This window comes from Doryrhamphus excisus, linkage group LG19 (genome assembly GCF_037039965.1).
Source record: "Doryrhamphus excisus strain RoL-2023G ecotype Guam linkage group LG19, RoL_Dexc_Guam_v1.1, whole genome shotgun sequence".
In the NCBI taxonomy this organism is placed as follows: domain Eukaryota; kingdom Metazoa; phylum Chordata; class Actinopteri; order Syngnathiformes; family Syngnathidae; genus Doryrhamphus; species Doryrhamphus excisus.
The window spans coordinates 3,066,930-3,094,811 of record NC_136375.1 but is presented as its reverse complement, the minus strand read 5'-3'; the positions used below and the strand labels follow the sequence as shown (position 1 = coordinate 3,094,811).

The 27,882-nt window shown below is 38.7% G+C and overlaps 1 protein-coding gene across 1 annotated transcript; it reads right to left on the bottom strand.

Moving 5' to 3' along the window:
• Nucleotides 1-375: 375 nt before the first annotated feature.
• On the bottom strand, nucleotides 376-27,866 carry LOC131106736 (leukemia inhibitory factor receptor-like). The gene is made up of 18 exons (XM_058056100.2): nucleotides 27,586-27,866; nucleotides 27,344-27,507; nucleotides 23,445-23,596; nucleotides 20,070-20,223; nucleotides 19,524-19,796; nucleotides 19,315-19,441; nucleotides 15,879-16,015; nucleotides 13,974-14,122; nucleotides 13,727-13,880; nucleotides 13,586-13,647; nucleotides 11,687-11,909; nucleotides 10,288-10,467; nucleotides 9,801-9,902; nucleotides 5,807-5,974; nucleotides 4,168-4,296; nucleotides 2,928-3,021; nucleotides 2,782-2,848; nucleotides 376-1,124 (listed from the first exon to the last, which is right to left on the bottom strand). Exons 2-18 carry the CDS (start codon nucleotides 27,411-27,413, stop codon nucleotides 717-719), a joined length of 2,649 nt encoding a protein of 882 aa, XP_057912083.2. The 5' UTR covers nucleotides 27,414-27,507; nucleotides 27,586-27,866; the 3' UTR covers nucleotides 376-716.
• Between the last annotated feature and the right edge of the window lie 16 nt (nucleotides 27,867-27,882).

Below are 27,882 nucleotides of genomic sequence, written 5' to 3'. Positions count from 1 at the left end.
TTTGTTTTTATTTCCATTTATATTTATTTTTTGTATTTAATTTTTTGATTTTTTTTTCATTTTGTTTTTATTTTCACTTTTATTTATTTATTTATTTATTATTTTGGCAGTTTTGGTCCTCATAGAAATGCAGAAGGAAAAACTATTCAAATGAGGGGGCGGTCCTAAGTGTGTCTTGGGTTGAACTGTTCGCCTATTGGTTGATCGACATGTGAGTGCGAAAATCGACTAGGTATGCCTGCATTTTATTTTTTTGTATTTAATTTTTTCTTTTTTTTCATTTTTGTTTTTATTTCCACTTTTATTTATTTATTATTTTGGCAGTTTTGGTCCTCCATAAGCATTTCATTCACAATAAATCAATTACAGACAGACTTCACATTTAACAGTAGATTCCATTTTTATTGGAACGCATAGTACTTTTACTGTATGGTGGATGAGATGTACAGTATTTTGTGCAAGGAAAAAAAAGGCCTAAAAAAATATTTTTCACCAAAAATCTGCAAATTTGCTCCACTGCGAATGCTAAATCGCAAATGTGCGGGGATCCGCTGCAGGTCAACAGCGCGTTGGACACAAAACACAACATACATTTAAATGTAACAATTGAATGTCCAGTAACATTTCAGGGCGCTACTGCTTTAAAGTGCTGTGAGTCGTGTGTAAACTAGAAAAGTGCTGTTCAGCGTGTTTACAGTGGAATGAATATGCAGCAACTATTCACAACGGGACTGAGGTAACTCAATGTAGGTTAAGACACAAGGCAAAAGACTCTCTGGAGCATCTTCTGACTCTTCAGTATTCCTCTGGGGCTGGTAGCCATCGGACCTCGTCACCAAAGAGTCTGTCTCTGCGATGGGCTGCTGAACGCCACTGGTCTGGGTGAGAACGAGGCCACTTAGAAGAGATGGTGGTGGTGGTGTTTGACAGGTGATGGCTGTGCCGGGTACGGTCAGTGCTTCTCCTGTTTCCTGGTAATATCTGTTTGTAGTTGCGGCAGGTCGCCGGTCAACACAATCAGTCGCTGGCGCTTCCGATTTGGAGTGCAGCTTCGGGATCGTCATCAGTTCTGCCTCGTTGTGGTGACTCATATCCACAAAAACCGGATGACAGCTTTGCTCACTCTGGGAAAACAACAAAAAGTACTGCTGACATGGGACGAGATCACGTGTATTACAATACGGCACATGGGTGGAAATACTCACTCTTGATGCTACCATACAGTAGAACCTTAATTAGTGTCATTCATCTCATCCAGAAAGTCCAACTCCAACCGAAACGTACTCTAACCAAATAGTTTTTTTTCCCATAGGAAATAATATAACTCCAATTAGTCAGTTCTAGAAAGCCACAATACACGTTTTTAATCAGAAAACAATTGAAAATCATATGAATACACATAACTCCGGTTTCCTCCCACATTCCAAAAACTTCCTAGGTTAAAAATGCAGCCAAAGAAATTAAAAATTAAAAATTAAAAATTAAAAATTAAAAATTAAAAATTAAAAATTAAAAATTAAAAATTAAAAATTAAAAATTAAAAATTTTAAATTTTAAATTTTAAATTAAAAATTAAAAATTAAAAATTAAAAATTAAAAATTAAAAATTAAAAATTAAAAATTTAAAATTTAAAATTTAAAATTTAAAATTTAAAATTTAAAATTTAAAATTTAAAATTTAAAATTTTATTTTATTTTATTTTATTTTTATTCATTATTCATTCATTATTCATCTATGAAGTAATTATTCATAAATGTATTCATAAATTTAATTTAATCTTTATTCATTATTCATTTATGGATTAATTATTCATAAATGTATTCATAAATTTAATGTAATTTTATTTTTATTCATTATTCATTCATTATTCATTCATGAATTAATTATTCATAAATGTATTCATAAAATAAATTTAATGTAATTTTTTATTTTATTCATAAATTAAATGAAATAAAATGAAATAAAACGAAATAAAATAAAATAAAACAAAATAAAATAAAATAAAATAAAATAAAATAAAATAAAATAAAATAAAATAAAATAAAATAAAATAAAATAAAATAAAATAAAATAAAAGTAATGAAATGAAATGAAATTTTTATTTTAGATATTTTTCTATCTTTGGCAACAATCATTTCTTCAATGAAGGCTGTGTCTATTGATCCAAGCAGTATGGCAGCTACCATAGCAACGCAGATGCAACACAGCATCCTCCAATGATGGAGGTTTTATTGGCTCTTAAAGCAAAATTACGATGTAATGTTTCTTTATTTGATTTCATTCTCTCCTGGTGTGCTGCCCTCTCCTGGCAATCACGGTTCTTTTAAAGTTTGTCACCTCACTTGTTTGTGAGTTTGAGGTCTACGATAGCCTCGCAGTGAGAAGTCAGGAGTCATAACTTAGTTTTTATGGAGTTAAGTAAGAAACATATTCCTGTAAATGCTGTTTCATGGCAGGTTTGTTGCGGTAAAATCTCTTGTTAAATTCTTACAGCGATCACGATTGCAAATTCCATTAGCGTGTCCATTTGGTTTCCCATTATATGTTAGCATCAAGCTAACGGGAAAACCTTTCCCTGCATAGTTGCATTGTTTTTGTCTTTTTAATATAATGCCATCATATCAATGTTGTGATTTGGACATACTTCATGTGTGTATGCTTCAGTTTTACAGTAACGTCAAACTCAATATGAATATTCAGCGAGGGCAGAATGCCAGGATTTGGGATCTTCACTGCTTTGTGTTCGAGTTAACTAATAATCGCATTAAAACGTTGCTTACCAGTGATAACATCCACTTGTCCTTCAACACTGGCTTCGGGATGGGCGGATAGAATGCCTGTTTGATGCTAGAACATACCGACACACATAAGAATATCAGGAGCAAAGCAAGGGTGATGCGGAACATGAACGTGTTGTGTCGCTCACCATTCCCAGTGTCGGTAGCAAAGGATGGCAAAGAGCGAGAGGAGGCCAAAAAGAGTCACCAGGGTGATGCAGATTGCCCAGATCAGGTTATCAGCTGGTGGAAGACAAGCAGTCCATGTGAGAAACAAGTGGAGTTATGCTGTATTACAGTAGGTCCCCTTTTCCTGGGGGTTACACGCAACGGGAAAACGCCAGTAATTGATACCTCCATAAAAATGTACATCTTTGACACACGGCAAGATGAGCCATAAACAGATGGAACCCACATCACGCTGGTGATTGGGTCATCAGGTTAGTGCGAGAGCAGGGGTATCCAAAGTGGGGCCCTGGGGCCATTTGTAGCCCACAAATGTTTTTCACTCGGCCCACAGCATGTTAAAAAGAGTCATTTTACAAGGAGTCATTTTATGACAATAACGTCACAATACTAAAAAATACGAAAAACACTGACATTTTTGTAACAAAGTCCCAGTAACAATTCATTAGTAACCATTGGAGAAAATTATCTAAATTTTCTTTGCATTGTTAATATTAGGAATAAATTGTATTTTTTTAAAATTAGGTTGCAGAAAAAGGTATGAAAAAAAGAAAGTTGAAATACTTGAAAAATGATGTGAAAAAGCAACAGCAGACATGGAAAAGACGGCTGTAAGTTTATGGGAATAAAATTAAAATAGAGAAAAAAAGTCATATTCTCACTAGAATTTTTTTTTTATGAGAATAAACTTGTAATACTATTCCGTAAAGATAGCAGCACAGAGCTTAAATAGTCAAGAAAAAATGTTAAAGTTGTAAAATTGTGTAAAAAAAAAAAAAAACTTGGGTTGGGGATAATGGGAATAAAACCACAATGTTATGAAAAGTTAGCTTTTTCACAAAGCTGAGGTGTATTTTTTGTCCGTGCATCTTTTCATTAAAACCACAAGAGGCCATCAGGCTAGCGGTCTTGAGAAGACGTTTCTCCAGGCCGTGCTTCTATAATCCACACTGCTGGTCTGCTGTCAGTTTTGTTTGTAAGTTTCTAGGTTTTGAGACCAGATTGTCAAAGTTAGCGGTAATCAACCAAAGTAACTTTTGCGTCCCGCAGCAACTACAGCATACTTCAATGAAGCATAAATACATTCATACTGTACCTACAAACTGTGGGCCTCTTAGCAGTGGTACATGTATCCTATACATTTATCACCTATTTATCAATTATTAGCCACTTATTTTCAGAGAAAATCGTTCAGCAACATACTCAGTGAATTTAAGGTGGCGGTGATATGCGTCACCCCGCATTCTCCAACGGCTGTCTTCGCCTTCACGGTGAACGAGTACGAACTGATTGGAAGGTTTCTTGCTGTCAGGTTGGTAGCCTGAGGATTGTCTGAAACAAAGAGCATGTTTGATATGATAAAGCATATTGTATAAAAATAAGACATTATTCTTAATAATACCAAAGGACTTACAGTAAAGCAATTTTTTATTAATTTTGGACATGTACCTTCATTCATTCATTCATTCATTTTCTACCGCTTATCCTCACATTCGCACGGGTGCTGGAGCCTATCCAGCCTTCTTCGTATGAGTAAATGTAAAAAATTTTTTAGTAAGTTGAGAATTTTGGAAATATTCATTTTCCTTTTAAAATAATGAATATATTTTACATTCATTATAAAAAAAAATTCACTTATATATTATTAACGGGGACCTATGAAGCTTTTTCTACTTTTCTGACCATGGGTGGAATAAATTAAACACACCCTGTTTTGGTGGGAAGCACAAATCCAAGGACAGCTAAAATAGGTAAACATTCTGGAAGATCTAGAAAGTTTTCTGGGTGGGTTATTGTGATTAGCTGCTCTATAGGAGTTCACAACTCAATACAAAGGGTTGAAACACGAGAATAATAGGTCCCCTTTATGTCTAATATTTAGAAAACTAAATAAAGTTTTTGTTAGATTAATTAATTCATTCATTTTCTTCCGCTTATCTTCATGAAGGTAACGGGGATGCTGGAGCCTATCCCAGCTGTCTTCGGGCAAGAGGCGGGGTACACCCTGGACTGGTGGCCAGCCAATCACAGGGCACATATAGACAAACAACCATTCACACTCACATTCATACCTATGGACAATTTGGAGTCGCTAATTAACCTAGCATGTTTTTGGAATGTGGGAGGAAACCGGAGTACCCGGAGAAAACCCACGCATGCACGGGGAGAACAACGTTGACATAGACACAATGTGGTAGCGAGATCAACACACCATCTTCCTGTTTTGTCACAAGTTATTTATTGAATTCAAAAGTGTTTCTCCTCCCAATAATCCAAAATGGAGCCAAAGAAATAAAAAATTAAATTAAATTAAATTAAATTAAATTAAATTAAATTAAATTAAATTAAATTAAATTAAATTAAATTAAATTAAATTAAATTAAATTAAAATTCATTCATTCATTCATTTTCTACCACTTTTTCCTCACGAGGGTCGCGGGGGTGCTGGAGCCTATCCCAGCTGTCTTCGGGCGTGAGGCGGGGTACAATTTGCAGACTCCAAATTGTCCATAGGTATGAATGTGAGTGTGAATGGTTGTTTGACTATATGTGCCCTGTGATTGGCTGGCCACCAGACCACCTGAAGACGGCTGGGATAGGCTCCAGCACCCCTGCGACCCTCGTGAGGATAAGCGGTAGAAAATGAATGAATGAATGAACGGTTCAGGTCAAAAAAGAAGAAAAACAAAATAGGTCCCCTTTAAAAACGTATGCATGGTACGGTACAGCTCGAATTATTATGCACCTCTCGGGTGTTTAAATGTTCATTTGGTTTATTCCACCGATTACTTCATCAACCACGGGATTACCGAAAGCTCTGAACCAGGTAACATTATTTTACCTGTGCTGTCACTCATGACGCTCCTGTTGTTGTTGGTGTCCAAACTATATAGAATGTAGCCTTGGATGAAAGCAGGCTGCTCTTGTAGGGAGACATGATTCCAGGTCACCACGACGTCCAAATTTCTTTGTGTCCAAGTCAGCGGCTTCAAAAGATCATCTTGTATGGCTTGGAAAACATAACATGGAGGAAATGTTAGGTAGTGTTTTCCAAAGTGTGGCCCGTGCCTGGTTTTTATTGGCCTGCGGCATGTTCTAAAGAATATGAAGAGAATCTCATGAGATTCCTTTGTAATACTCTAAATTGAAAAAATGCAATCATGTACATTTTGCTGTGTTAAGGAAGGTCTAATCGAGCTTCAAAATGCAAAAAAAAAAATAATATTGAGTAAGCAATTAATTGCAAAGAAGCATAAAAGTGAACTATAGGCTGTTCATCATGTAAGACCACAGGAAAAAAACCCTAAAATGTTCAAAAAAGGATCTTCACCATTCTCGTTAATCACCTTAAAAATAACTTTGAGCATGCTTGATGGAGATGGCTTCACTGAGGGCATCCACTGTCTGGAACTGATGTCCAGACAGTGATTTTTCTAAACGTCCCTTGCCTCCATCCCCAAATGTTCTCCCTTGGATTTAGATCAGGAGAACATGCAGGATGGTCCAAAAGAGAGAGCTTAGTCAGGCGGAGTTGTCCTGTTGAAAAAGCCAGTCATTACCACACAGACGAGGGCCCTCAGTCACGAGGGATGCCCCCCTGCTGTTCGACGCCCCTGCACAACTTGATGCTCCATTGTTCCATTGAAAGCATCCCAGATTAGGATGGTACCCCCTTCCTTTGTGCCGTGTGGGAAACATCTCAGGTGGGATCTGCCTGTCATGCCATCAGGATCGTCAAGGTTGCATTTTTTCCGCCTTTCAATGTCCCATGTTTGATGATCTTGTGGAAATTCCAAACAGGTCATTTGGTGGCGTTGAAGGAGACGAGGCCTTTTAGTGGGGCATATTGCTGAAACAATCTTTCACTTGGTGATACAAGCACCAAAATTGGCACACTTGTGCAATAGAACCTACTTTTTCAAAAAAGTATGATATCCAACTTCAAATACAAAATAGCCGCCATTTTTCAAGATGGCCGCCATTCATAGTTCTTCGAAATTGTATTTGCACTAAAATAATGACAAAATAATGTCATTGTGATAATCTGTACATCAAAATATATGTTTCTGGACACGAGGAAGCCAATTATGTATTCAAAATTTCAATATCACCAATTGTTATAGCCATATAATGACAATGATTTGACTTTTACATGCAATTCTTCATGACAGAAGTGCAATAGATTGAACTGAATTTCGCCTGAATCATTGTTTTACTCTTTACATTTGCAGGAACACAGTTGTGTGCAGTTCAGAGTGTAGCGATAACATTTGCATGAGCCCCGACATTCACCAGTGCAGCGACATTTGGTCAGCTGCTGGCAGGACTGATCAATGCGTGGAAGGGTTGACCACAAAACTTCCCAGGATTCCCGTTGCTTTCTCCAGCCCCAGTTGCCAGGGCTTTCAGAATGCATTTGGCAGACCGTTGCTTGGCCCCATGCAGGCAGCTTGGAAGGTTGATCCAACAAGCGATGAACTTGTTGGTGGGATAGAATCATAGGGCCGTTGTTTCCGAGCAAACAAGTGCAGTCTTGCCTCATCAACCTTTGTAGTGTTGCTGTGCTTGTCATACATAGTGACAACAGATTTTTCAAGAATGTCAAGGTCGGCATTTTCTATGGTAGGTGGGTACTGGCTGAGTTTCCTGAACACTGGGCTCACCTCAAGACAAACTGCCCATGTTTGCCATGCTGTTGTCTTGCCTCTACCTCGAAATGCTGACACAACATCACAGCCAGTGAAGGCATGAAAGAAGAGCATGCCACTGGATATCTCTGGGCCGAGGTTCCTCACCAAGTCATGAATTGGGAACCATCTAATGGACTGCCCCTGGCTGAATTCAATCCAAAACATTTCCAAGCCAGCATCTTGAAGACTCGCAAAGACCCTATGACAAGAATGTCTGTGTCACATGCTTTGATCGGCTGCATGGAGGGCATGTGTGAAAATCCTGGAGTCAGCTACTTCATGATTACAAGGTTGTAAGCTTTCAAAGTTGATGGGTTTGTTTGACAAGACCTTCTCCCCTTTGGTCCCCTACACCTAGCCCGGTCGTTCATCCAACGCCGTTTAGATCCCGTGCTTTCCCGTGCTGGCACACCCTGTCTATTCAGGCGCGACCATCTAACAACTACACTACAACTAACTACACTTCTATACTAGTTGAGATGTATATGGGGCTTATTAGATAGCATTTGGGACACTTATTTATACTAAGTTGCCTATTTAATACTACAACAGTTAGTAATTATAACAACTACACTTAGTACACTACAAGCCGACTTTGAACCCCATGCTGAGTTTCGCAGCAGTGATGTCACCAGTGTGCCCTGGTTGTGCTATGACATCACTCTCATGTAACACAAACCAACAACATTAATATTTGTAAGTTACAGTAATGTAACAAATACATAGCAGAGGACAAGTAAACTTTGTGACCAGGTAGCTTAGAAGCATACAACTTTTCTGATAAAAACACCAATTTATAGTAATGTATCAGGCTCCATATTGAAAAAAGGTGTCCATATTGGAATTTGGAATTCATTATTGGATTTAATAAATTATAATACATTCCTTTGGTATTCTGACCATAAACATATTGTGTTTATTTGAGTTCTACTTCAACAAGTACATGTTTTTCAAATTTGTTCTGGTGGCCATCTTGAAAATTGGCAGCCATATTACATTTTATGTTGGATATCGTACTTTTCTTAAAATATGTATCCTAAACGTCATCTGTGCCAATTTTGGTGCTTGTATCACCAAGTGAAAGATTCTTATGAAATGTTTGGATAATCTGCCCCACTATTTGAAGATGTTTCTCTGCTTAAAAGCCTTTAAAGCCAGAGAGCCAATTGCATCCTTCGGCCCAGGACCAGTCTACCACTTGACTTTTTTGTTCCGAAACCCTCTGGATCTTATTGCATCCAACCTCAGCAGCAATGGTGTGCTGGCAGAAAAAATGACATTGAATCCACATTTTTGTGAAGATTTTGCCTTATAAAGGCTGTGCTCTTAAACCTTTGACAGCTGAAGAACAGCCTATTTCACTTTAATGCTTCTTTTCAATAAATTGATTACCCATAATCACTTATTGTGTGGAACTATGGGCTAATATTGATAAAAGCAATCTTCACTCGCTAAATGTACTGCAAAAAAGGTCAGTAAGGATAATTCATAATGCCGCCTACAGAGAACATACTAACTCCTTATTTCTAAAATCACAAATACTTCAACTTGCTGATATAGTTCATCTTCAAACAGCTAAAATAATGCATAAGGCTAAAAATAACCAATTAGCTATATATATGTGCTATATATATCACTATATTGACACTTACTATGGCACCCACTATGTCATTGTAATAAAATAAAATAAAAAAAATAATAATAATAAAAAAAATAAAATAAATAAATTAAATTAAATTAAATTAAATTAAATTAAATTAAATTAAATTAAATTAAATTAAATTAAATTAAATTAAATTAAATTAAATTAAATTAAATAATAAAAAAACGTAAACTATATTAGGAATGCAGGAAGTGAACAAATGTAACAGTTACTGATTGTAAAAGTACCAGATGGAGGGGTAGGATTTAATAAGCTTTGCTTCTTCCTACTCCTTTTGGACATGTGGAACTGGGAACTGATTATGGGATGCACTCAATTGTAATCTGATGCATGTTCAAATGAAATAAAACCATTGTGTTTTGTTTCACTCCCATTTCTTCTTCTTGTATTTTGAAGCTCTACTTAGAACCTTGTTAATAAGGGATGCTATGGAACACGTCCATTGCGCCAAAGCTACGTCCCAGCAAATAAATGCAGCTTACGTTTCTCTTGAACATATCCTTCTCTTCTCTCCAGCAGCACCAGTGCTCGATGGGTGCAGGCATGGACAGACAGCACGTATCTCACGCCGTCTTTCAAGGTTTCTGGAGAAGAAAATAAATGACAACCATAAAGTTATGTGCAGGATTTAAAGTGGTGTAACATGAAGACGCCGTCATGCAGACCATCCCTTTTCTACTCGGGCTGAAAGTGCAGACTTTAAACTGCATACCAATCCTTAAGCAAGATAAACCAGACTTACAATATTATGGATTTTTGCTCTATTTTTTTTTACTTTTGATGGGTATTTATTTTATTTCTGCAATGAGCCACGTTCCACAGAAAGCCACACTTTGGACACCATGCATTTGTCAAATGTTCATGAATGCATTACATTCATCATTTATACGTATTTATATGCATTTTGACTTGTTTTTGTCATGTAAAAGTGTAATGCAATAATACAGTAAACCAAGCCAGAGAACTTACTTGAAAATATATTGACATTAGTTTCATTTGGAGGGACTCTAATCCAGTCTAACGCTGACGTTCCCATGACCGGGTACCAGTCCACGATGTAGCCGCAGCTGGCGGAAGGACTCGTAGACCAGGACAGGTTGAAGCCACCGTTACTGCCGAGTATCCTGGAATGTTTAAGTACACCACCGCCTGAAGGTCAAGTGACAAGGTGACATCACTGATTAGGGATTTTTTTTCTCTTTTTTTTACTGCGCAAAACATAACGTGCGCTTCCACAATCTCATGGGTTGCAACACAAGAGTATGAAAAAGATAACTGGAGAAGGAAATTTGTGTGGGAATTGCATGTGGATGCTGAAACACTGATGATGAACATGCTATATGAAATATATGAAATGATGGGAAAAGTGGGAATGTTTTGATGCTGGAATAGTTTGGAAAATTGAGAAACGGGGATTATAATGTTTGGCTTCGCTCTCTAAAAAAGGATCTTATGTCTCCTAGTCTCATAGCTAGGAGACTTGAGTTCAATTCCACCCTGGGCCATCTCTGTGTGGAGTTTGCATGTTCTCCCCGTGCATGCGTGGGTTTTCTCCGGGTACTCCGGTTTCCTCCCACATTCCAAAAACATGCTAGGTTAATTAGCGACTCCAAATTGTCCATAGGTATGAATGTGAGTGTGAATGGTTGTTTGTCTATATGTGCCCTGTGATTGGCTGACCACCAGTCCAGGGTGTACCCCGCCTCTCGCCCAGACAGCTGGGATAGGCTCCAGCACCCCGTCACCCTCGTGAGGATAAGCGGAAGAAAATTAATTAATTAATTAATTAAAACAAAAACTTTATTTTGATATATAAATATTAGACTTAAAGGGGACCTATTATTCTCATGTTTCAGCCCTTTGTATTGAGTTGTGAACTCCTATAGAGCAGCTAATCACAATAACCCACCCAGAAAACTTTCTAGATCTTCCAGAATCTTTACCTATTCCAGCTGTATTTCCTTGGATTTGTGCTTCCCACCAAAACGGGGTGTGTTTAATTTATTCCACCCATGGTCAGAAAAGTAGAAAAAGTCCCTGTTAATAATAAATAAAATGAAAATGTTTTTTTATAATGAATGTAAAACATATTCATCATTTTAAAAAGAAAATGAATATTTCTAAAACTCTCAACTTACTAAAACATTTTTTACATTTACTGGAAATTTTCCACCACATTCAGAATCTAATTGTAAAGATAATAAACAAAATAAAACTAGTAAAAACAAACATTGGTATTTCAGATTTAAAATGCTAGCCAGAAGCTGCATATGTCACATGTTGACAAATGTCACATGCTTTAGGAAACAGTCTACAGCATCACCACCAGATCGTAGCGCGTCATCTGCATTCAAGATGCCTATCATACCTGGACGAAGGATGGGGACGGTAACGGTTGAAGGAGAAGAGCTTCCATGTGAATTCCGAGCTGTGACGTGGACTACATACTGGTCCATAGAGTCCGGGCTGAGGGTGAAAGTGTTCTTTGGGTGTTTCACGCTGGAGCTTTCACGTCTCTCGGGTGTCTTGGTTGGCGCCCATGTTATGACATAATCTATGATGTCACCATGGCTTTGGTTGGCCAGCGGTATCTGCAAGGAGTAAACATTGGGATTTTCATCAACTGTTCAACTGTTCATTATTAAATTATTCATGATAAATGTAAATATATGTGATAGAAATAACTGAAATTTTAATCAAAATATAAAAAATATATAAAAAAATTAAAATATATCAAGCTAAACAAATAATTAGCATGAATCAGTATAAAATGTCAAAATATTAAATAAAAATATACACTATTCAAATAAAGTACATAAAAGTATAAAAAAGATTAAAATATACACTTAAAAATATTAACTCATTCAATAGAAGAGATGTATTTATATGTTTTTCCAATTCCAAACGCCCAATCCAAACAAAGTATTTATATGCCTTTTACGTTTTTTGCGTGAGAGGCAAAAAGAGATCCAACTCTCAACTTTCATTTCAGAGCAACTTTTAGCCACAAGAGGGCAGAAGTGCATTTGATGAGAGCTTGGGATGATGTCAATGGAAGGAAATGAGAAAGTTTCGATGGTAATGGTAATGGTTTTATTTTTATTTATCATTTGAACATGCATCAGATTACAATTGAGTGCATCCCATAATCAGTTCACAGTTCCACATGTCCAAAAGGAGTAGAAAGAAGCAAAGCTTATTAGATCCTACCCCTCCATCTGGTACTTTTACAATCAGTAACTGTTACATTTGTTCACTTCCTGTTTTCCGAATATTAAATTAAATTAAATTAAATTAAATTAAATTAAATTAAATTAAATTAAATTAAATTAAATTAAATTAAATTAAATTAAATTAAATTACATTTTTTGTCACGTACCAAAGTACAAGGTGATATGAGCACCCAATGCCATAATGGGTACCATAGTAAGTGTCAATATAGTGATATATATAGCACATCATGACTGGTTCAAGACTCTTCATCCTTGTATTTAGCAAACATCAACTGCTTGTATTGTTTCTTGAATTGGCTCATCGTTGTGCATCGTTGGAGTGTTATGAATTGTAGGGGAATTTTAACACATGCACAAACATGCACACGCACGCACACACATAGTTCAGTTCCAAATGCGAAAATTGTAACTAATCCATGGTGTTATATTTGTAAATAAATTCCTAGATTTGTAAATAAAACCCCTTTTTGTGTTGCTTATTTTGGGGTCACAAAAGCATGCTTGAAATGTATCTTTTGACAAAAGCTGGTTTTCCTACCTTTTCCATTTTCCTGAAATGTACTTATGTTCTACTACTGACTACTAAAGAAGGTAGGTACAAAGAAGGTACAAAGGTTTTCATGTTTATATAGCCATAGGACACACTACTCTGTGAGACTTGAAAATCTGTCAAAATCATCTTGTCTTTTGAAAACTAGCTGGGATTGAATAAGTAAATGGATAGAACCCATTGTTGATGCACACTTCCGGTACATCCTGGCAAGCTTGAGTTAAATAGTGTTTCTCACCTTCTTTTAAAAATCGAAAATTTCTTTGGCCCCGTGGTGTGTTATTGAGCTTTCACAGTCAAACGCACACAAAGTGAATGCATAGTCCAAGGCTTTGTTTGGGCACTCAACTAGCTTCTTACGCGCAATATTGTAAAAAACAAAACAAAAAACAAGACAATGTATGAACACTGGCAAAAAAGCTTAATTGTACCAAAAAACTTGAATCTATTTGAAAGGTTCGACTCTGCCGGCATGTCCACTTACTTTCCAAGTGATGACAGTCTTGCTGTCTTTTTCCTGCATCCACACATCAAGAGCATCTGGAACTGAGGGACGATGAACGTGTGGACATGAAAACACGGAAGTGTATTTCTGACTTGATAGTTGTTGATTCCCACCACCAACCTTCGCCTTGGGTGTGAAATGTCACACTTGAGCTCCACTCGCTCCATTTCCAGTGATGTGGACTTGTCCTACATCGTATCATCATCATATAGGTCCAATTGGGAATCAAGTCATTCAAGACTGCAGAATTAAGGCCGACTCCAACATGTTCACTCTGGAAAAACACAACATATAACGTTAACGTTGCCCTCTGTATGGGGTCTGGAAGTACTGGTAATACTTCATTGTCATGCCTTTGTGAACTTACTGTGATATTATGTGTCTCTCCATGGCGGATATTGACTTGGCATGTTATGTTGAGATCATTGTACGTTTGCACTGTCCACCCCCACTCCACACAGACGTTTCTGGAATCAACCTTGGAGACTTTGACTCCTTTTGGGGCAAACATGTGGACTGAAATGAAAAAAAAAAACATTTGTTTCATTTAAAACGTGATTCTATACGAGAGTTGTTTGGTACATACCCTGGTTTTAGGTCACGGTGGGGTTCATTTTGGGTCCAAAACATTTGAAGTTCAGGATTTTCATTAGTCATTGTGCCAGTAGACAACCGACTCAATACACACTTCCTGTCCCTAACTAAATGTGTACTGTGCAGGTGACGAATGTTCTGTTACAAACCTGAGCAAAGGACCTCCATTTCACGCAATATGTTCTTAATGAAAAGTGAAAAGACCATGATAAATGAATTTCTGCAAAGTAGGATTCCTTATATAAATAAGGAGAAATTCACTTATCATGGTCTTTTCAATCTCCTTATTTATATAAGGAATCCTACTTTGCAGAAATTCACTTATCATGGTCTCATTCATGATGACCATGATAAGTGAATTTCTCCTTATTTATATAAGGAATCCTACTTTGCAGAAATTCAGTTATCATGGTCTCATTCATGATGACCATGATAAGTGAATTTCTCCTTATTTATATAAGGAATCCTACTTTGCAGAAATTCACTGAAATTCAATGATAAGTGAATTTCTGCAAAGTAGGATTGCTTCTATAAATAAGGAGAAATTCACTTATCATGGTAAGTGACCATGATAAGTGAGTTTCTCCAAAGTAGGATTCCTTATATAAATAAGAAAAGTGAAAGACCATGATAAGTGAATTTGTCCTTATTTATATAAGGAATCCTACTTTGCAGAAATTCACTTCATTGAATTTCAGTGAATTTCTGCAAAGTAGGATTCCTTATATAAATAAGGAAATTGAAAAGACCATGATAAGTATTTCTGCAAAGTTGGATTCCTTATATAAATAAGGAAATTGAAAAGACCATGATAAGTATTTCTGCAAAGTATGATTCCTTATATAAATAAGGAGAAATTCACTTATCATGGTCTTTTGTAGCTAGAGCATAGTAAAAGCTGTTCTAAACTTCTAAATACACTTTTAACATTATTAGAGCCCTCTAGACACAAGACAACACTATTTACTCTTTCCCTTTCTTATGCGCAAAAATGCAAAAAGAGGTAATGATGCAACTGCACAATAGAAGAGATTATGTTTAGTGCAGTTTTACTCTGTAGAAACAGCCACAAGCTGGCAGAAGTGCATTTTATAAGAGCTTGGACTTTATGAAATATGGGGGAATGTATGGAAATATGGGCTAATAACTATAAAAGCAATGTTCACTCACTAAATGTACTGCAAAATAGGCCAGTAAGGATAATTCATAATGCCGCCTACAGAGAACATACTAACTCCTTATTTCTAAAATCACAAATACTTCAACTTGCTGATATAGTTCATTTTGAAACAGCTAAAATAATGCAAGGCTAAAAATAACTAATTACCTAAAAATGTTATCCAATACTTCTCAAGTAAGATATGGTAGAAGACAGCAATAAAGAGTGTGGAGTGATTTCTGATTGAGAACAAATTTTGCTTTGTTCAATACTGAAATATTTCTGGCCACCTTATGTTGTATATTTGTAATATGAGGTTTCCAGCTCATATTTTCAATCTATTATCATCAAACCGTCTTTTTAGTGTGACCATTTCTTCTCTGACCTTTCTAATGATTTCGTCTGTACTCCCTCCAGAACAAAAAGCAGTGGTATTATATTGTATGATTTAATAATTAGTATATTTTTGAGTGAAGTGTGAAAGTTGAACCGCGATGTGGACAGCGATGACTGTATTACTTCTTTTGGTGAGGTCTGCCATGTGAGTGAGCGTGACTGTGCCCAGCTGATTTTGTGCCGTTAAAGTCCAAAGACGCTCCCCAGCATTCACTTGCACTTTGTGAGAGCATCTCCCCTTGATGCCCTCGGCACACTCACTGGAAGAGAAGGGTCGGGAGAATGGACATGTTAGTCTGAAGTAAACAAATACCATTGCTATGCACCAGAGATGCTCACTGCCTGGATAACAAGCTACCAGTCGATCTGTAAAGTAGTTTGGGTAGAACCGCCACACGAGTGCCACTCAGCTGCCTGCGACTTGCATTTTTTATCATTTGGTCCAGAATTAAATGGACCGAATCAGCTGTTGAATCAGTGGCAAATCTCCTTTCTATATAGTGTAAGATTGTTTTTGGAAAAATGCAGTCATGGAGCCCTCGTCTTAAGCCCTCGTCAAGAATATGTGAGTTGATCAAACTCTTGTCTTTTGGGGGTACTTGTGAATCAGTGACTCAAGTCCACGCCGAGTGCCCTTGAGGCAGTGAAAGTCACAAATTTGTCAAATACCTGTGAATGAGTGAAACTTGAGTCCTCATTGAGAACCTGCGAGTCAGTCAAATTTGAGTCTCTGTCAAGTAACCATGAGTCACTGAAACTAGAGCCTTCATCGAATACCTTGATTCAGTGAAACTTGAGTCTTTGTCCTGTGAGTCAACGACACTTAAGCCCTCGTCAAGAATATGTGAGTTGATCAAACTCTTGTCTTTTGGGCGTACTTGTGAATCAGTGACTCAAGTTTTCGTCAAGTGCCCTTGAGGCAGTGAAATATGAGTCTTTGTTGAGTAGCAATGAAATACGAGTCTTTATCGAGTACCTGTGAATCAGTAAAACTCCAGTCTTTGTCGAGTACCTGTGAGTCAATGAAACACCAGTCTTTGTCGAGTACCTGTGAATCTGCGAAACTTCAGTCTTTTTCGCGTAAAAGTGAATCAGTGAATCTCAAGTCCTCGCCGAGTGCCCTTGAGGCAGTGAAAGTCACAAATTTGTCAAATACCTGTGAATGAGTGAAACTTGAGTCCTCGTTGAGAACCTGCGAGTCAGTCAAATTTGAGTCTCTGTCAAGTACCCAAGAGTCACTGAAACTTGAGCCTTCATCGAATACCTTGATTCAGTGAAACTTGAGTCTTTGTCAAGTACCTGTGAGTCAACGACACTTAAGCCCTCGTCAAGAATATGTGAGTTGATCAAACTCTTGTCTTTTGGGGGTACTTGTGAATCAGTGACTCAAGTTTTCGTCAAGTGCCCTTGAGGCAGGGAAATATGAGTCTTTGTTGAGTAGCAATGAAATACGAGTCTTTATCGAGTACCTGTGAATCAGTAAAACACCAGTCTTTGTCGAGTACCTGTGAGTCAATGAAACACCAGTCTTTGTCGAGTACCTGTGAATCTGCGAAACTTCAGTCTTTTTCGCGTAAAAGTGAATCAGTGAATCTCAAGTCCTCGCCGAGTGCCCTTGAGGCAGTGAAAGTCACAAATTTGTCAAATACCTGTGAATGAGTGAAACTTGAGTCCTCGTTGAGAACCTGCGAGTCAGTCAAATTTGAGTCTCTGTCAAGTACCCAAGAGTCACTGAAACTTGAGCCTTCATCGAATACCTTGATTCAGTGAAACTTGAGTCTTTGTCAAGTACCTGTGAGTCAACGACACTTAAGCCCTCGTCAAGAATATGTGAGTTGATCAAACTCTTGTCTTTTGGGGGTACTTGTAAATCAGTGACTCAAGTTTTCGTCAAGTGCCCTTGAGGCAGTGAAATATGAGTCTTTGTTGAGTAGCAATGAAATACGAGTCTTTATCGAGTACCTGTGAATCAGTAAAACACCAGTCTTTGTCGAGTACCTGTGAGTCAATGAAACACCAGTCTTTGTCGAGTACCTGTGAATCTGCGAAACTGCAGTCTTTTTTGCGTAACAGTGAATCAGTGAACCTCAAGTCCTCGCCAAGTGCCCTTGAGGCAGTGAAAGTCACAAATTTTTGTCAAATAGCTGTGAATGAGTGAAACTTGAGTCCTCGTTGAGAACCTGCGAGTCAGTAAAACTTGAGTTTCTGTCAAGTACCCACGAGTCACTGAAACTTGAGCCTTCATCAAATACCTTGATTCAGTGAAACTTGAGTCTTTGTCAAGTACCTGTGAGTCAACGACACTTAAGCCCTCGTCAAGAATATGTGAGTTGATCAAACTCTTGTCTTTTGGGCGTACTTGTGAATCAGTGACTCAAGTTTTCGTCAAGTGCCCTTGAGGCAGTGAAATATGAGTCTTTGTTGAGTAGCAATGAAATACGAGTCTTTATCGAGTACCTGTGAATCAGTAAAACTCCAGTCTTTGTCGAGTACCTGTGAGTCAATGAAACACCAGTCTTTGTCGAGTACCTGTGAATCTGCGAAACTGCAGTCTTTTTTGCGTAACAGTGAATCAGTGAACCTCAAGTCCTCGCCGAGTGCCCTTGAGGCAGTGAAAGTCACAAATTTTTGTCAAATAGCTGTGAATGAGTGAAACTTGAGTCCTCGTTGAGAACCTGCGAGTCAGTAAAACTTGAGTTTCTGTCAAGTACCCACGAGTCACTGAAACTTGAGCCTTCATCAAATACCTTGATTCAGTGAAACTTGAGTCTTTGTCAAGTACCTGTGAGTCAACGACACTTAAGCCCTCGTCAAGAATATGTGAGTTGATCAAACTCTTATCTTTTGGGGGTACTTGTGAATCAGTGACTCAAGTTTTCGTCAGATGCCCTTGAGGCAGTGAAATATGAGTCTTTGTTGAGTAGCAATGAAATACGAGTCTTTATCAAGTACCCGTGAATCAGTAAAACACCAGTCTTTGTCGAGTACTTGTGAGTCAATGAAACACCAGTCTTTTTTGCGTAACAGTGAATCAGTGAACCTCAAGTCCTCGCCGAGTGCCCTTGAGGCAGTGAAAGTCACAAATTTGTCAAATACCTGTGAATGAGTGAAACTTGAGTCCTCATTGAGAACCCGCGAGTCAGTCAAACTTGAGTCTCTGTCAAGTACCCATGAGTCACTGAAACTTGAGCCTTCATCGAATACCTTGATTCAGTGAAACTTGTCAAGAATATGTGAGTTGATCAAACTCTTGTCTTTTGGGGGTACTTGTGAATCAGTGATTCAAGTTTTCGTCAAGTGCCCTTGAGGCAGTGAAAGTCGTGTATTCATCAAATACCTGCGAGTCAGTGAAATTTCAGTCCTCATTGAGAACCCATGAGTCCGTCAAACTTGAGTTACTGTTGAGTACCCGTAAGTCACTGAAACTCGAGTCTCCGTCGAGTACCTGTCAATCTGTAAAACTGTCTTTGTTGAGTAATCCTGAATCAATGAAACTCAAGTCCTTATTGAGTACTCATCAAGTAGTCATGAGTCAACGAAATCCCAAAACTCACACTACCTTCCAAGTAGTTGATAGATCGTCGGACTTGCGATAGCCAGGTGTGTATTTCGTCCTACTGTCCACATACATTCAATCGATTGTAAATCCCGAGTTTCACAGGAAAGACCCTGGTCAGCAGGTGGGTCTGCATGAAAGGCATGAAAAGACTTGAGAGATGCCGACATTTTTTCGTTCACCATCTTGAAACACAAACAAGTTGTACTTACAACCGATGTAAGCACAAGCCCCGTTGTGGGATTTCTTTGTTTCACATTTTATGTCGGTGCAACTGGCGGACGACGCTTGGTTGAGGTCGACAGACAGGGCGTACGTATGGGTGCTGATCTGGCTCATGTTCCAATGACTGTTGCTGTTTCCACTCAGATAAAGTTTGTCCAGAACTTCCCCAGTTGGAAGAACACAGCAGAATGTAACTCGGCTGCCAACTTGAAACACTTTGTCTCGTGGAAAAACCTCGGGCATATCCAAAGCCTTATTTCCTACAGGTGAGTAAAAGGAATGCATACTCATTTGTTATTTGTACACGTGACAAATATGAAAGACCAGGGGTGTAATAGTACATAGATTCATCATCCAGTTGTTTGGTATAAAGTGTTTGGTTTAACAGTGTACTGATTTTTCCAAAGCCAGTTTGCAAAAAAATTAATCGGTTTTACATTTTGTTCCCTTACGTACCCAAAATGATGGAGGTACGCCCTGAACCGTGATGATGACGTACTGTTAAACCCCTAGTTTCATGAAGTCATACCAACCAGGAATAGTGTGCTCCTGTTTCTGTCCGCTTGTTTGGTTTTTATATCGAGAACTGAGTCTTAGTGTGTGGGCGGTGCATTCCAATGCCAAATGAGAAGTCCAGTTCCAAGAATGAGTTGATCCAATTTGATCCAGTGAAACAGCCACTTGGTCCTAAACATTGACAAAAATTCAATCACCACATAAAGATTTGCTTGGTATGACGAGTACAGACCAGTGATTCATAACTGGCGGGTTGTGGGTCTACGCTATTTGCTTGCTACACCGCCACAAGATGTTTTGAGAGTTCGCCCAAAAACATCTTGTCAAGCTTGAGCAGGATGTCAAGGACATTGAAAGTTTAATGTCCTTCATTAAAACTCGAGTCCTCATTGGGGACCTGAGAGTCAGTGAAAGTCAAGTTTTTGTCAAGTGCCCTTGAGGCAGTGGAAAAATGAGTCCAGTACTCATGAATCACCGGAACTTGAATCTTCCTTGAGTACCCGCGAATCAGTGAAACTTGAGTCTTCATTGAGTACTCATGTATCAGTGAAATGCTTGTAAGTCTGTGAAACTGGAGTCCAAGTACCCTTGAGTCAGTGAAACTTGAGTTTCTATCGAGTACCCTTAAGGCAATGCAATTATTCACAATTATTGTCTGTAAGGGACAGAAAATTTTCAAATTTGGGGGGGGGAATTTGAAATACTAGCAAAACTGGGGGGGGCACCCCACTACACCCCAATATTTGAAAAGCACTGCCTTAAGGTAAATCTGTGAAAGTCGAGTGCAGTTGAAAAGGGGGTTGAGTACTCATAAGTCTTCTTTGAGTACCTATGTATCACTGAAACTTGAGTCTTTGCTGAGTACCTGTAAGTACCTGCAATGAAACTTTTTTCACTGACTACTCATGAGTCAGTAAAACTCTTTCACTGAGTACTTACGAGTCAGTAAAACTTGAGTTTTTGAGTACCTGTGAATCAGTGTTTCAAACTGCACTTCAATATCATTATATTTCATTAAATATAAGACATTTGACAAATTTGAGTTTAACCCATTTAATCCCAAATTTTTCCCAGGCACAAAAATAATCAAATGTAATCTAATGTTTCATTAGTATCCCTTTGAAACAAACAATCATAATTTTTAGAAATTTTCATGGAAAAGTGTGTTAAAAACTTTGTTTTATGATCGGTCACAATCGGGATACTGTGTTGTATCAACCACTGGACAGATTCATTCATTCATTCATTTTCTACCGCTTATCCGCACGAGGGTTGCTGGAGCCTATCCCAGCTGTCTTTGGGCGAGAGAGTGGGGTACACCCTGGACTGGTCGCCAGCCAATCACAGGGCACATATAGACAAACAACCATTCACACTCACATTCATACCTATGGACAATTTGGAGTCGCTAATTAACCTAGCATGTTTTTGGAATGTGGGAGGAAACCGGAGTACCCGGAGAAAACCTGCACATGCACGGGGAGAACATGCAAACTCCACACAGAGATGGACTCACTAAGAGATAGGGTGAGGAGCTCAGTCATTTCCGCTTCTCCTTCACATCGAGAGGAGTCAGTTGAGGTGGCTCGGGCATCTAGTCCGGATGCCTCCCGGACTCCTCCCTAGTGAGGTGTTCAGGGCATGCTCTGGGAAACCGGGAAAAGGCCCCGGGGTAGACGTAGGACATGCTGGAGGGATTTTGTCTCACAGCTGGCCTGGGAGCACTTTAGTGTCCTCTCGGTGAAGCTAGAGAAGGTGGCCGGGGACTGTGAAGTCTGGGTTTCCCTACTGAGACTGCTGCCCCCGCAACCCGGACCCGGATAAGCGGAGGAAAATGGATGGATGGATGGAAAATGGGTTGTGGAACAAATACTTTTTTTTCTTACTAGATGCCAAAGTACTGTTTGTAACTGCATGCAACCACCAAAGTGTTGGGTTTGTGAACTGCATGGTACAGCTTGAAGCGCTCCATGTGCTACTGTTATACTTTGTATTTCTCACATGCATAGGTACTGCATTCTCACAATGGCGTCATCTCTCATGTTAATTGGCCAGTTGGGCCAATGGGAAGCTTTGTTTTAGATTCTGTGATTCTCAGTAGAGATTTCCTTCCATGGCTCACTGGTTTCCAATAGCATCGCTGTAAAATGGACGGCCATTTATACGAGCGCCGTTGATAGAACATGCAAAGACGGGCCACCACTTCTTTTTTGACCAGATTGAGATACCTGTCGGTCATCAAGGTCTACACCACTCATGTGCTCGGTATTGGCTGATGCATTTTGGTTGTTGGATATTATCAAGGGCACATTGATGCCTGTACCATCTCTTCACATGGCTTGACAATGTTATTGTCTTTCCCAAAACCAGCAGCTTCTCTCCTTTGCACAGAACCTCAGAGGTTCCCCTGGGTAACTTCATGAAGGTATTCAGTTATATCCCCTTATCCCCTTATATCCCCACCTATATCCCCTTTTTTATCTCATCCATGAGGGAAAGAGTGGTAAAGAAGTTGTCATGGAAGAACTTGCAACCTTGAGGCACCTGAGCTTGCTCTACCAAGCCTGTAATAATGCTGGGTCCCTGACCAAAGCCTCTCTCTGGGAGGAGAGTGTGCAATCTACAGTACGGCTCCAAGTGGTCCATGTATCCATCGGATGTGGCGAGGTAACCAAAGCCATGGTTTACCTTTGATAGATCGTTTACATCCATCTCGGCCATAGTATGGTATCATGTTTGATCTAGTTTGATCTTGTATGTATTTGGCATTATGTCATTATTATATCAAAATGATGGGTGTGTGGGGGGACGTGGGGACGGGGGGGGGGGGGGGCATGTGTGTCTGTGTGTAAATTTTGGAGAAAGTTGCATAGCAGCAAAAAGTAAGGTAGAAAGTTAGCCTATGTGTATTGTCATGTAGATACAATGGGTTATCCCACTGGTCACTATTGTTGCCAGCGACATGTCTATGAGTTCTATGGCCACATGAAACAAAGTTGAGTAATTGCAAATGTATATATCAATACTAGACACCTTAAACATGATGTGTACCAAAAATCTATGTCGTATCTTTACGTTACTTTACTTTACTAACATTTCTTTGGGAGCTTTCTTGCTGCCATCCTCTTCGCTTGGCGCAAACAGGAAGTAAACGGCTATGGTCATGTGACAATTTGACCTGCACATATTTAATTGAAACCCCTTATTATTTCGTTATCTGCTGGAAATGCATTGATAGATCATTCAGTAAAATTGTTATAGCCTTTTTTTTCCAGTGGGATTAAATGGGTTAAAATATTTGGATGGCCACTAGTCATTGAAGAGTGATGGTGGGTCTCTTTGCCAAGCAGCTGAGAACCACTGCTATAAACATAGAAACAATTCAAACTTACCCAATGCACTTGCTTGTCTGCTATTAGAACCTCCAGCTTATACATCAGCATATCCTGTACTGACAGGCATGATGGCTCGTCTTCCCAAGTTAGAAGGATTGTCTGCTCTGAAGTCGTAACGTTCATGTTACGTGCTCCACAGTGAAAATCCCCTGAAGGAAAATGGGAATACAAAGAAAAAAGTATTACTATTTAATAGGGCTGTCAATTGATTAAAATATTTGATCGTGATTAATCACGCCCCATAGTTAACTCAGAATTAATCAGCGATTAATTGTGACTTCTCTTTCTGGTAAACGATTCGATGTGCAACTACAACGATAATTCCATTAACAACATGTTCCATAGTACATGCCGCTGTTTTGCAGCTTAGCTCATTGCTAATAATAAATAATAATAATAATAATAATAATACATTTTACTTGTATAGTGCTTTTCAAAATATTCAAAGACACTTTACAGAAAAATGGAGTTGAATAAGTAAACAGAGTAAAAGATACTTTAAAATACAACATTCATTTGTTTATACACAGTTAAAACAGAGCTAACAGAGCTAAATGCTAAACACCGTAACATGGCCAAACGAACAGAAAGAGCCACGCTTTTATTCTTTCATTTTGTTTTTGATGACTGGACTTGACAGGCGGCACGGCGGTCGAGTGGTTAGGGCGCAGACCTCACAGCTAGGAGACCAGGGTTCAATTCCACCCTCGGGCATCTCTGTGTGGAGTTTGCATGTTCTCCCCGTGCATGCGTGGGTTTTCTCCGGGTACTCCGGTTTCCTCCCACATTTTCCAAAAACATGCTAGGTTAATTAGCGACTCCAAATTGTCCATAGGTATGAATGTGAGTGTGAATGGTTGTTTGTCTATATGTGCCCTGTGATTGGCTGGCCACCAGTCCAGGGTGTACCGCGCCTCTCGCCCAAAGACAGCGGGGATAGGCCCCAGCACCCCTGCGACGCTCGTGAGGGAAAAGCGGTAGAAAATGAATGAATGAATATTTCATATCGTGTTAATCCAATAAACCTAATTCCACTCCAGAAATGACTGTCCAACAGGGTTTTTTTAATGGATTGACACCAAAACCTGCCTGTGAGGGTTTGGTGTCTGTACTGTGTGCCTGTCAGCCAATTTACCACTGCGTAGGGTGCACTTCACCTGCACCAAGAATAGACTAGGTCGGAGCTGGCAATCTTTTAGCGCACCTTTGACGTGCTGTTGTGGACAACTCCACCAACTCAACCATAATGTGCAATATGCATCAAAAATAATCAGCCAGGTGCAGAAAACTTTAGCAGTTGTCCAGAAGGTAATTCAAAGTGCTGTCATTGAGTTGTTTGGATACCTCCATCTATCTAGCGCTGGTTATTTGGAATACAAAATGACTTTGCAGAGCTCCTTAAGCTTTGAATAGCTTCATAAACAGATGCATCCAATCATCTAATCAAAAGTATTTAAGGTGGCCAGTTGCAAGTAGGTTTTCTCGTTGAATCTTTTGTAGAAATGGCCGACATGAGGTCCTCAAAACAGCTGTCAGATGACCGAACAATGAAGAACATCATGGTTTACAGGAAGGCTAATAAAAAGCTATCCTAGCTCAAAGATTTCAGCTGTCACTTTCCGCTGTGAGCAACATAATGAGGAAATGGAAGACCACAAACACAGATATTGTTAGGGCCAGAAGTGGTAGGCCAGTGTTAGAATAAAATGTAGATAGAATGAATATAGCGTTAGTTATCACTCTTATATCAATTTGCTTAGACAATAGAAAGTGTTTGAATGTGCTGAAGAAGAAATGTTCCCGTGACCCTGATAAGAGACCCCCGGCGACCCCCAGGTCCTGGAGGTGCCTTGATGCACCAACAGCAACCCTGCAGATGCTCATGTTAATCCTGCAAAAATGTGTCAAGATAAGAACTCATAAAACAATAAAAGTAATTACTCTCACATACACATACACACATAGACAAACAAATACATCTTATGCAACTACCTTCTCCCCTCTTAGAGTTGCATGACCATGTAGTAGGGACCCCCGAAAGAGAATAAAAAGAGAAGAGTGTGAACTGCATATTCAGAGTGGAGCGGCAAGTCACTGGGTATGTTGTTTCACTCTCCTCGCTGCGAGTAACTTTGAATATTGTTGTCTGTCTCTTCTGTATTTCTGCATTTAAGTGTTTTTTTTACAAGTGTCACAGGAGTTTGAACCTGACAGCCGGGAAAATGATCTGAGAGGCAAAGGCGAAGGATGATAAGAATGATGAACGTCAACCCACAGGCCACTTCCATAGAACTACAATATCAACTTCCTGCAGACGGTTGTTCGGGAATCGGAGGCCACAGGCTCCACTAAATGTTAATATAGGGTTTGATTATATTTTTTATATACTTGTAGAGAGTTTTAGTAGTAGAGTATAGAGACTTTTACCGGTATATATGATAAATGTAAACAAGTCGAGTTGCGCTCGGCAGCGGACTTTGATACAAATGCTTTGATCAAATATTGTCACTGTGAGGAGGAAGAACATTCGTGCTCTGCGATCAGCTCAATCGGGGCACAAAATCACTCTAAACACTAAAGAAAAGTAAGAAAAGTTAGCCAGTTGGTTACCAATAAATAAATGCGTTTAACTATTTGAGACACGTGTATGTCATTATATTGTTTAAGGCATGTAGCTTTTTATACAAGACTCAGCTGAATTTAAATGTTATACTGTTTTATATCATCATATCATGATATATATACCGTATTTTCCGTACTCATTTCATAGGTTGGCTGTTCCTGTGACTTATACTCCAGAGCGACTTATAAATGAAAAAAACTGTTTATGTTACATAAACAACTGGAAACCTTTTCTGTTCATGTTTATTTTTGTGTAGCTGAATAAGCATTGTGTTAGCATATCTTACACCTATTCAGCCTGTTCTCTATTCTTTTATTGTTGGAACTTTCCTTCTAAAATGACGTAATGTCGGTTTTGGTCAAGTAGTTTGGAAAATAAATTACCCACAAAAAAACACTTGTATGTTTTTTTCTACTTCATTATGCATTTTTGGCCTTGTGCCAAAAGACTATACTCCGGAGCGGAAAAAAAAAAAAATATATATATATATATTCATTCATTCATTCATTCACGAGGGTCGCGGGGGTGCTGGAGCCTATCCCAGCTGTCTTGGGGCTAGAGGCGGGGTACACCAATCACAGGGCACATATAGACAAACAACCATTCACACTCACATTCATACCTATGGACAATTTGGAGTCGCCAATTAACCTAGCATGTTTTTGGAATGTGGGAGGAAACCGGAGTACCCGGAGAAAACCAACGCATGCACGGGGAGAACATGCAAACTCCACACAGAGATGGCCGAGGGTGGAATTGAACCCTGGTCTCCTAGCTGTGAGGTCTGAGCGCTAACCACTCGACCACTGTGCCGCCCATATATATAATATACTAAGGTCCTTGTCGCCGAACCCTAGTTAGTTAATATGAATTTTTCCAGCTGTCTAAATTTGATTTGATGAATATTTCATATCGTGTTAATCCAATAAACCTAATTTCACTCCAGAAATGACTATCCAATAGTTAAAAATGAATGAATGAATGAAATTGTAGCAACAAGTAACCCAGTAAACAAGCAAAGGGTGCCCAATTATTTATAATAATATTTAATAATTAATTATTAAATAATTCACTAAATAATTAGTGAATGATAGAAATTGTCAGGGGTGCCCAAACATTTGCATGCGACTGTGTAATTTATTTTTTTCTTATTCTACTATTCCAGGTTTTGTTTTTTTTCCACACATTTTAAACACATTTTCTATGAAGTCACTTCATGGTAAAAGTATTTTTGAAATGAGTTATGGTATGTGCTGGAGCTCCATTTACTCACCGTCTTCTTTTAAATGTCCATCTTGTGCGCTGTTGCGGACCAAAGACACAAGTAGCAGCCATGCGATCATGATAATCCTCCGCAAAACTGGGATGCCTGGGAGGACGACTAGCAACTAGGCATGGATTCAGTGTCTTTCTCAGTTTCTTCATCGACTGCTTTGACTAAAAAAAAAAAATTTAAAGTTGGACATAATTTTGTGTCTTCACAAGAAACATTTGAGGTCTTTAAAAAAGTCTCACCTGAGAACGAAGTTCCAGAAAAGCAAGAAAAGAAGAATCATGCAGGCTGAAATGTCGACTTTGTCTCTGTCAAACTGAACTGTGAGACACTTGCTGCCTCCTAATGATTGTGAAATCCACGGGGATTGGAATGCAGGAAATGTACACGCTACTTTCTGGTAAGCATGAGTCATGCTGGCCGCATAACTTGCAATGCTGGGAAATGACCTTTACCCTTCACAGTGCTGTGGCTTTGGTCAGGAAGCACAAAGGGTTTTATGGAATTCCATTTGACACTGAAAAAAATAAATAAATAAG

Bases quoted from the DNA above. Each gene is read 5' to 3' on its own strand.
- LOC131106736 (XM_058056100.2), bottom strand. From the start codon at position 27,413: ATGATCGCATGGCTGCTACTTGTGTCTTTGGTCCGCAACAGCGCACAA. The intron at 20,224-23,444 runs GTAAGTTTGAAT...GTCAATGTTTAG, and splicing joins CAGACAAGCAAGTGCATTGG to GACCAAGTGGCTGTTTCACT. The intron at 16,016-19,314 runs GTAGTGTGAGTT...CTTCTCTTCCAG, and splicing joins ATCTATCAACTACTTGGAAG to TGAGTGTGCCGAGGGCATCA.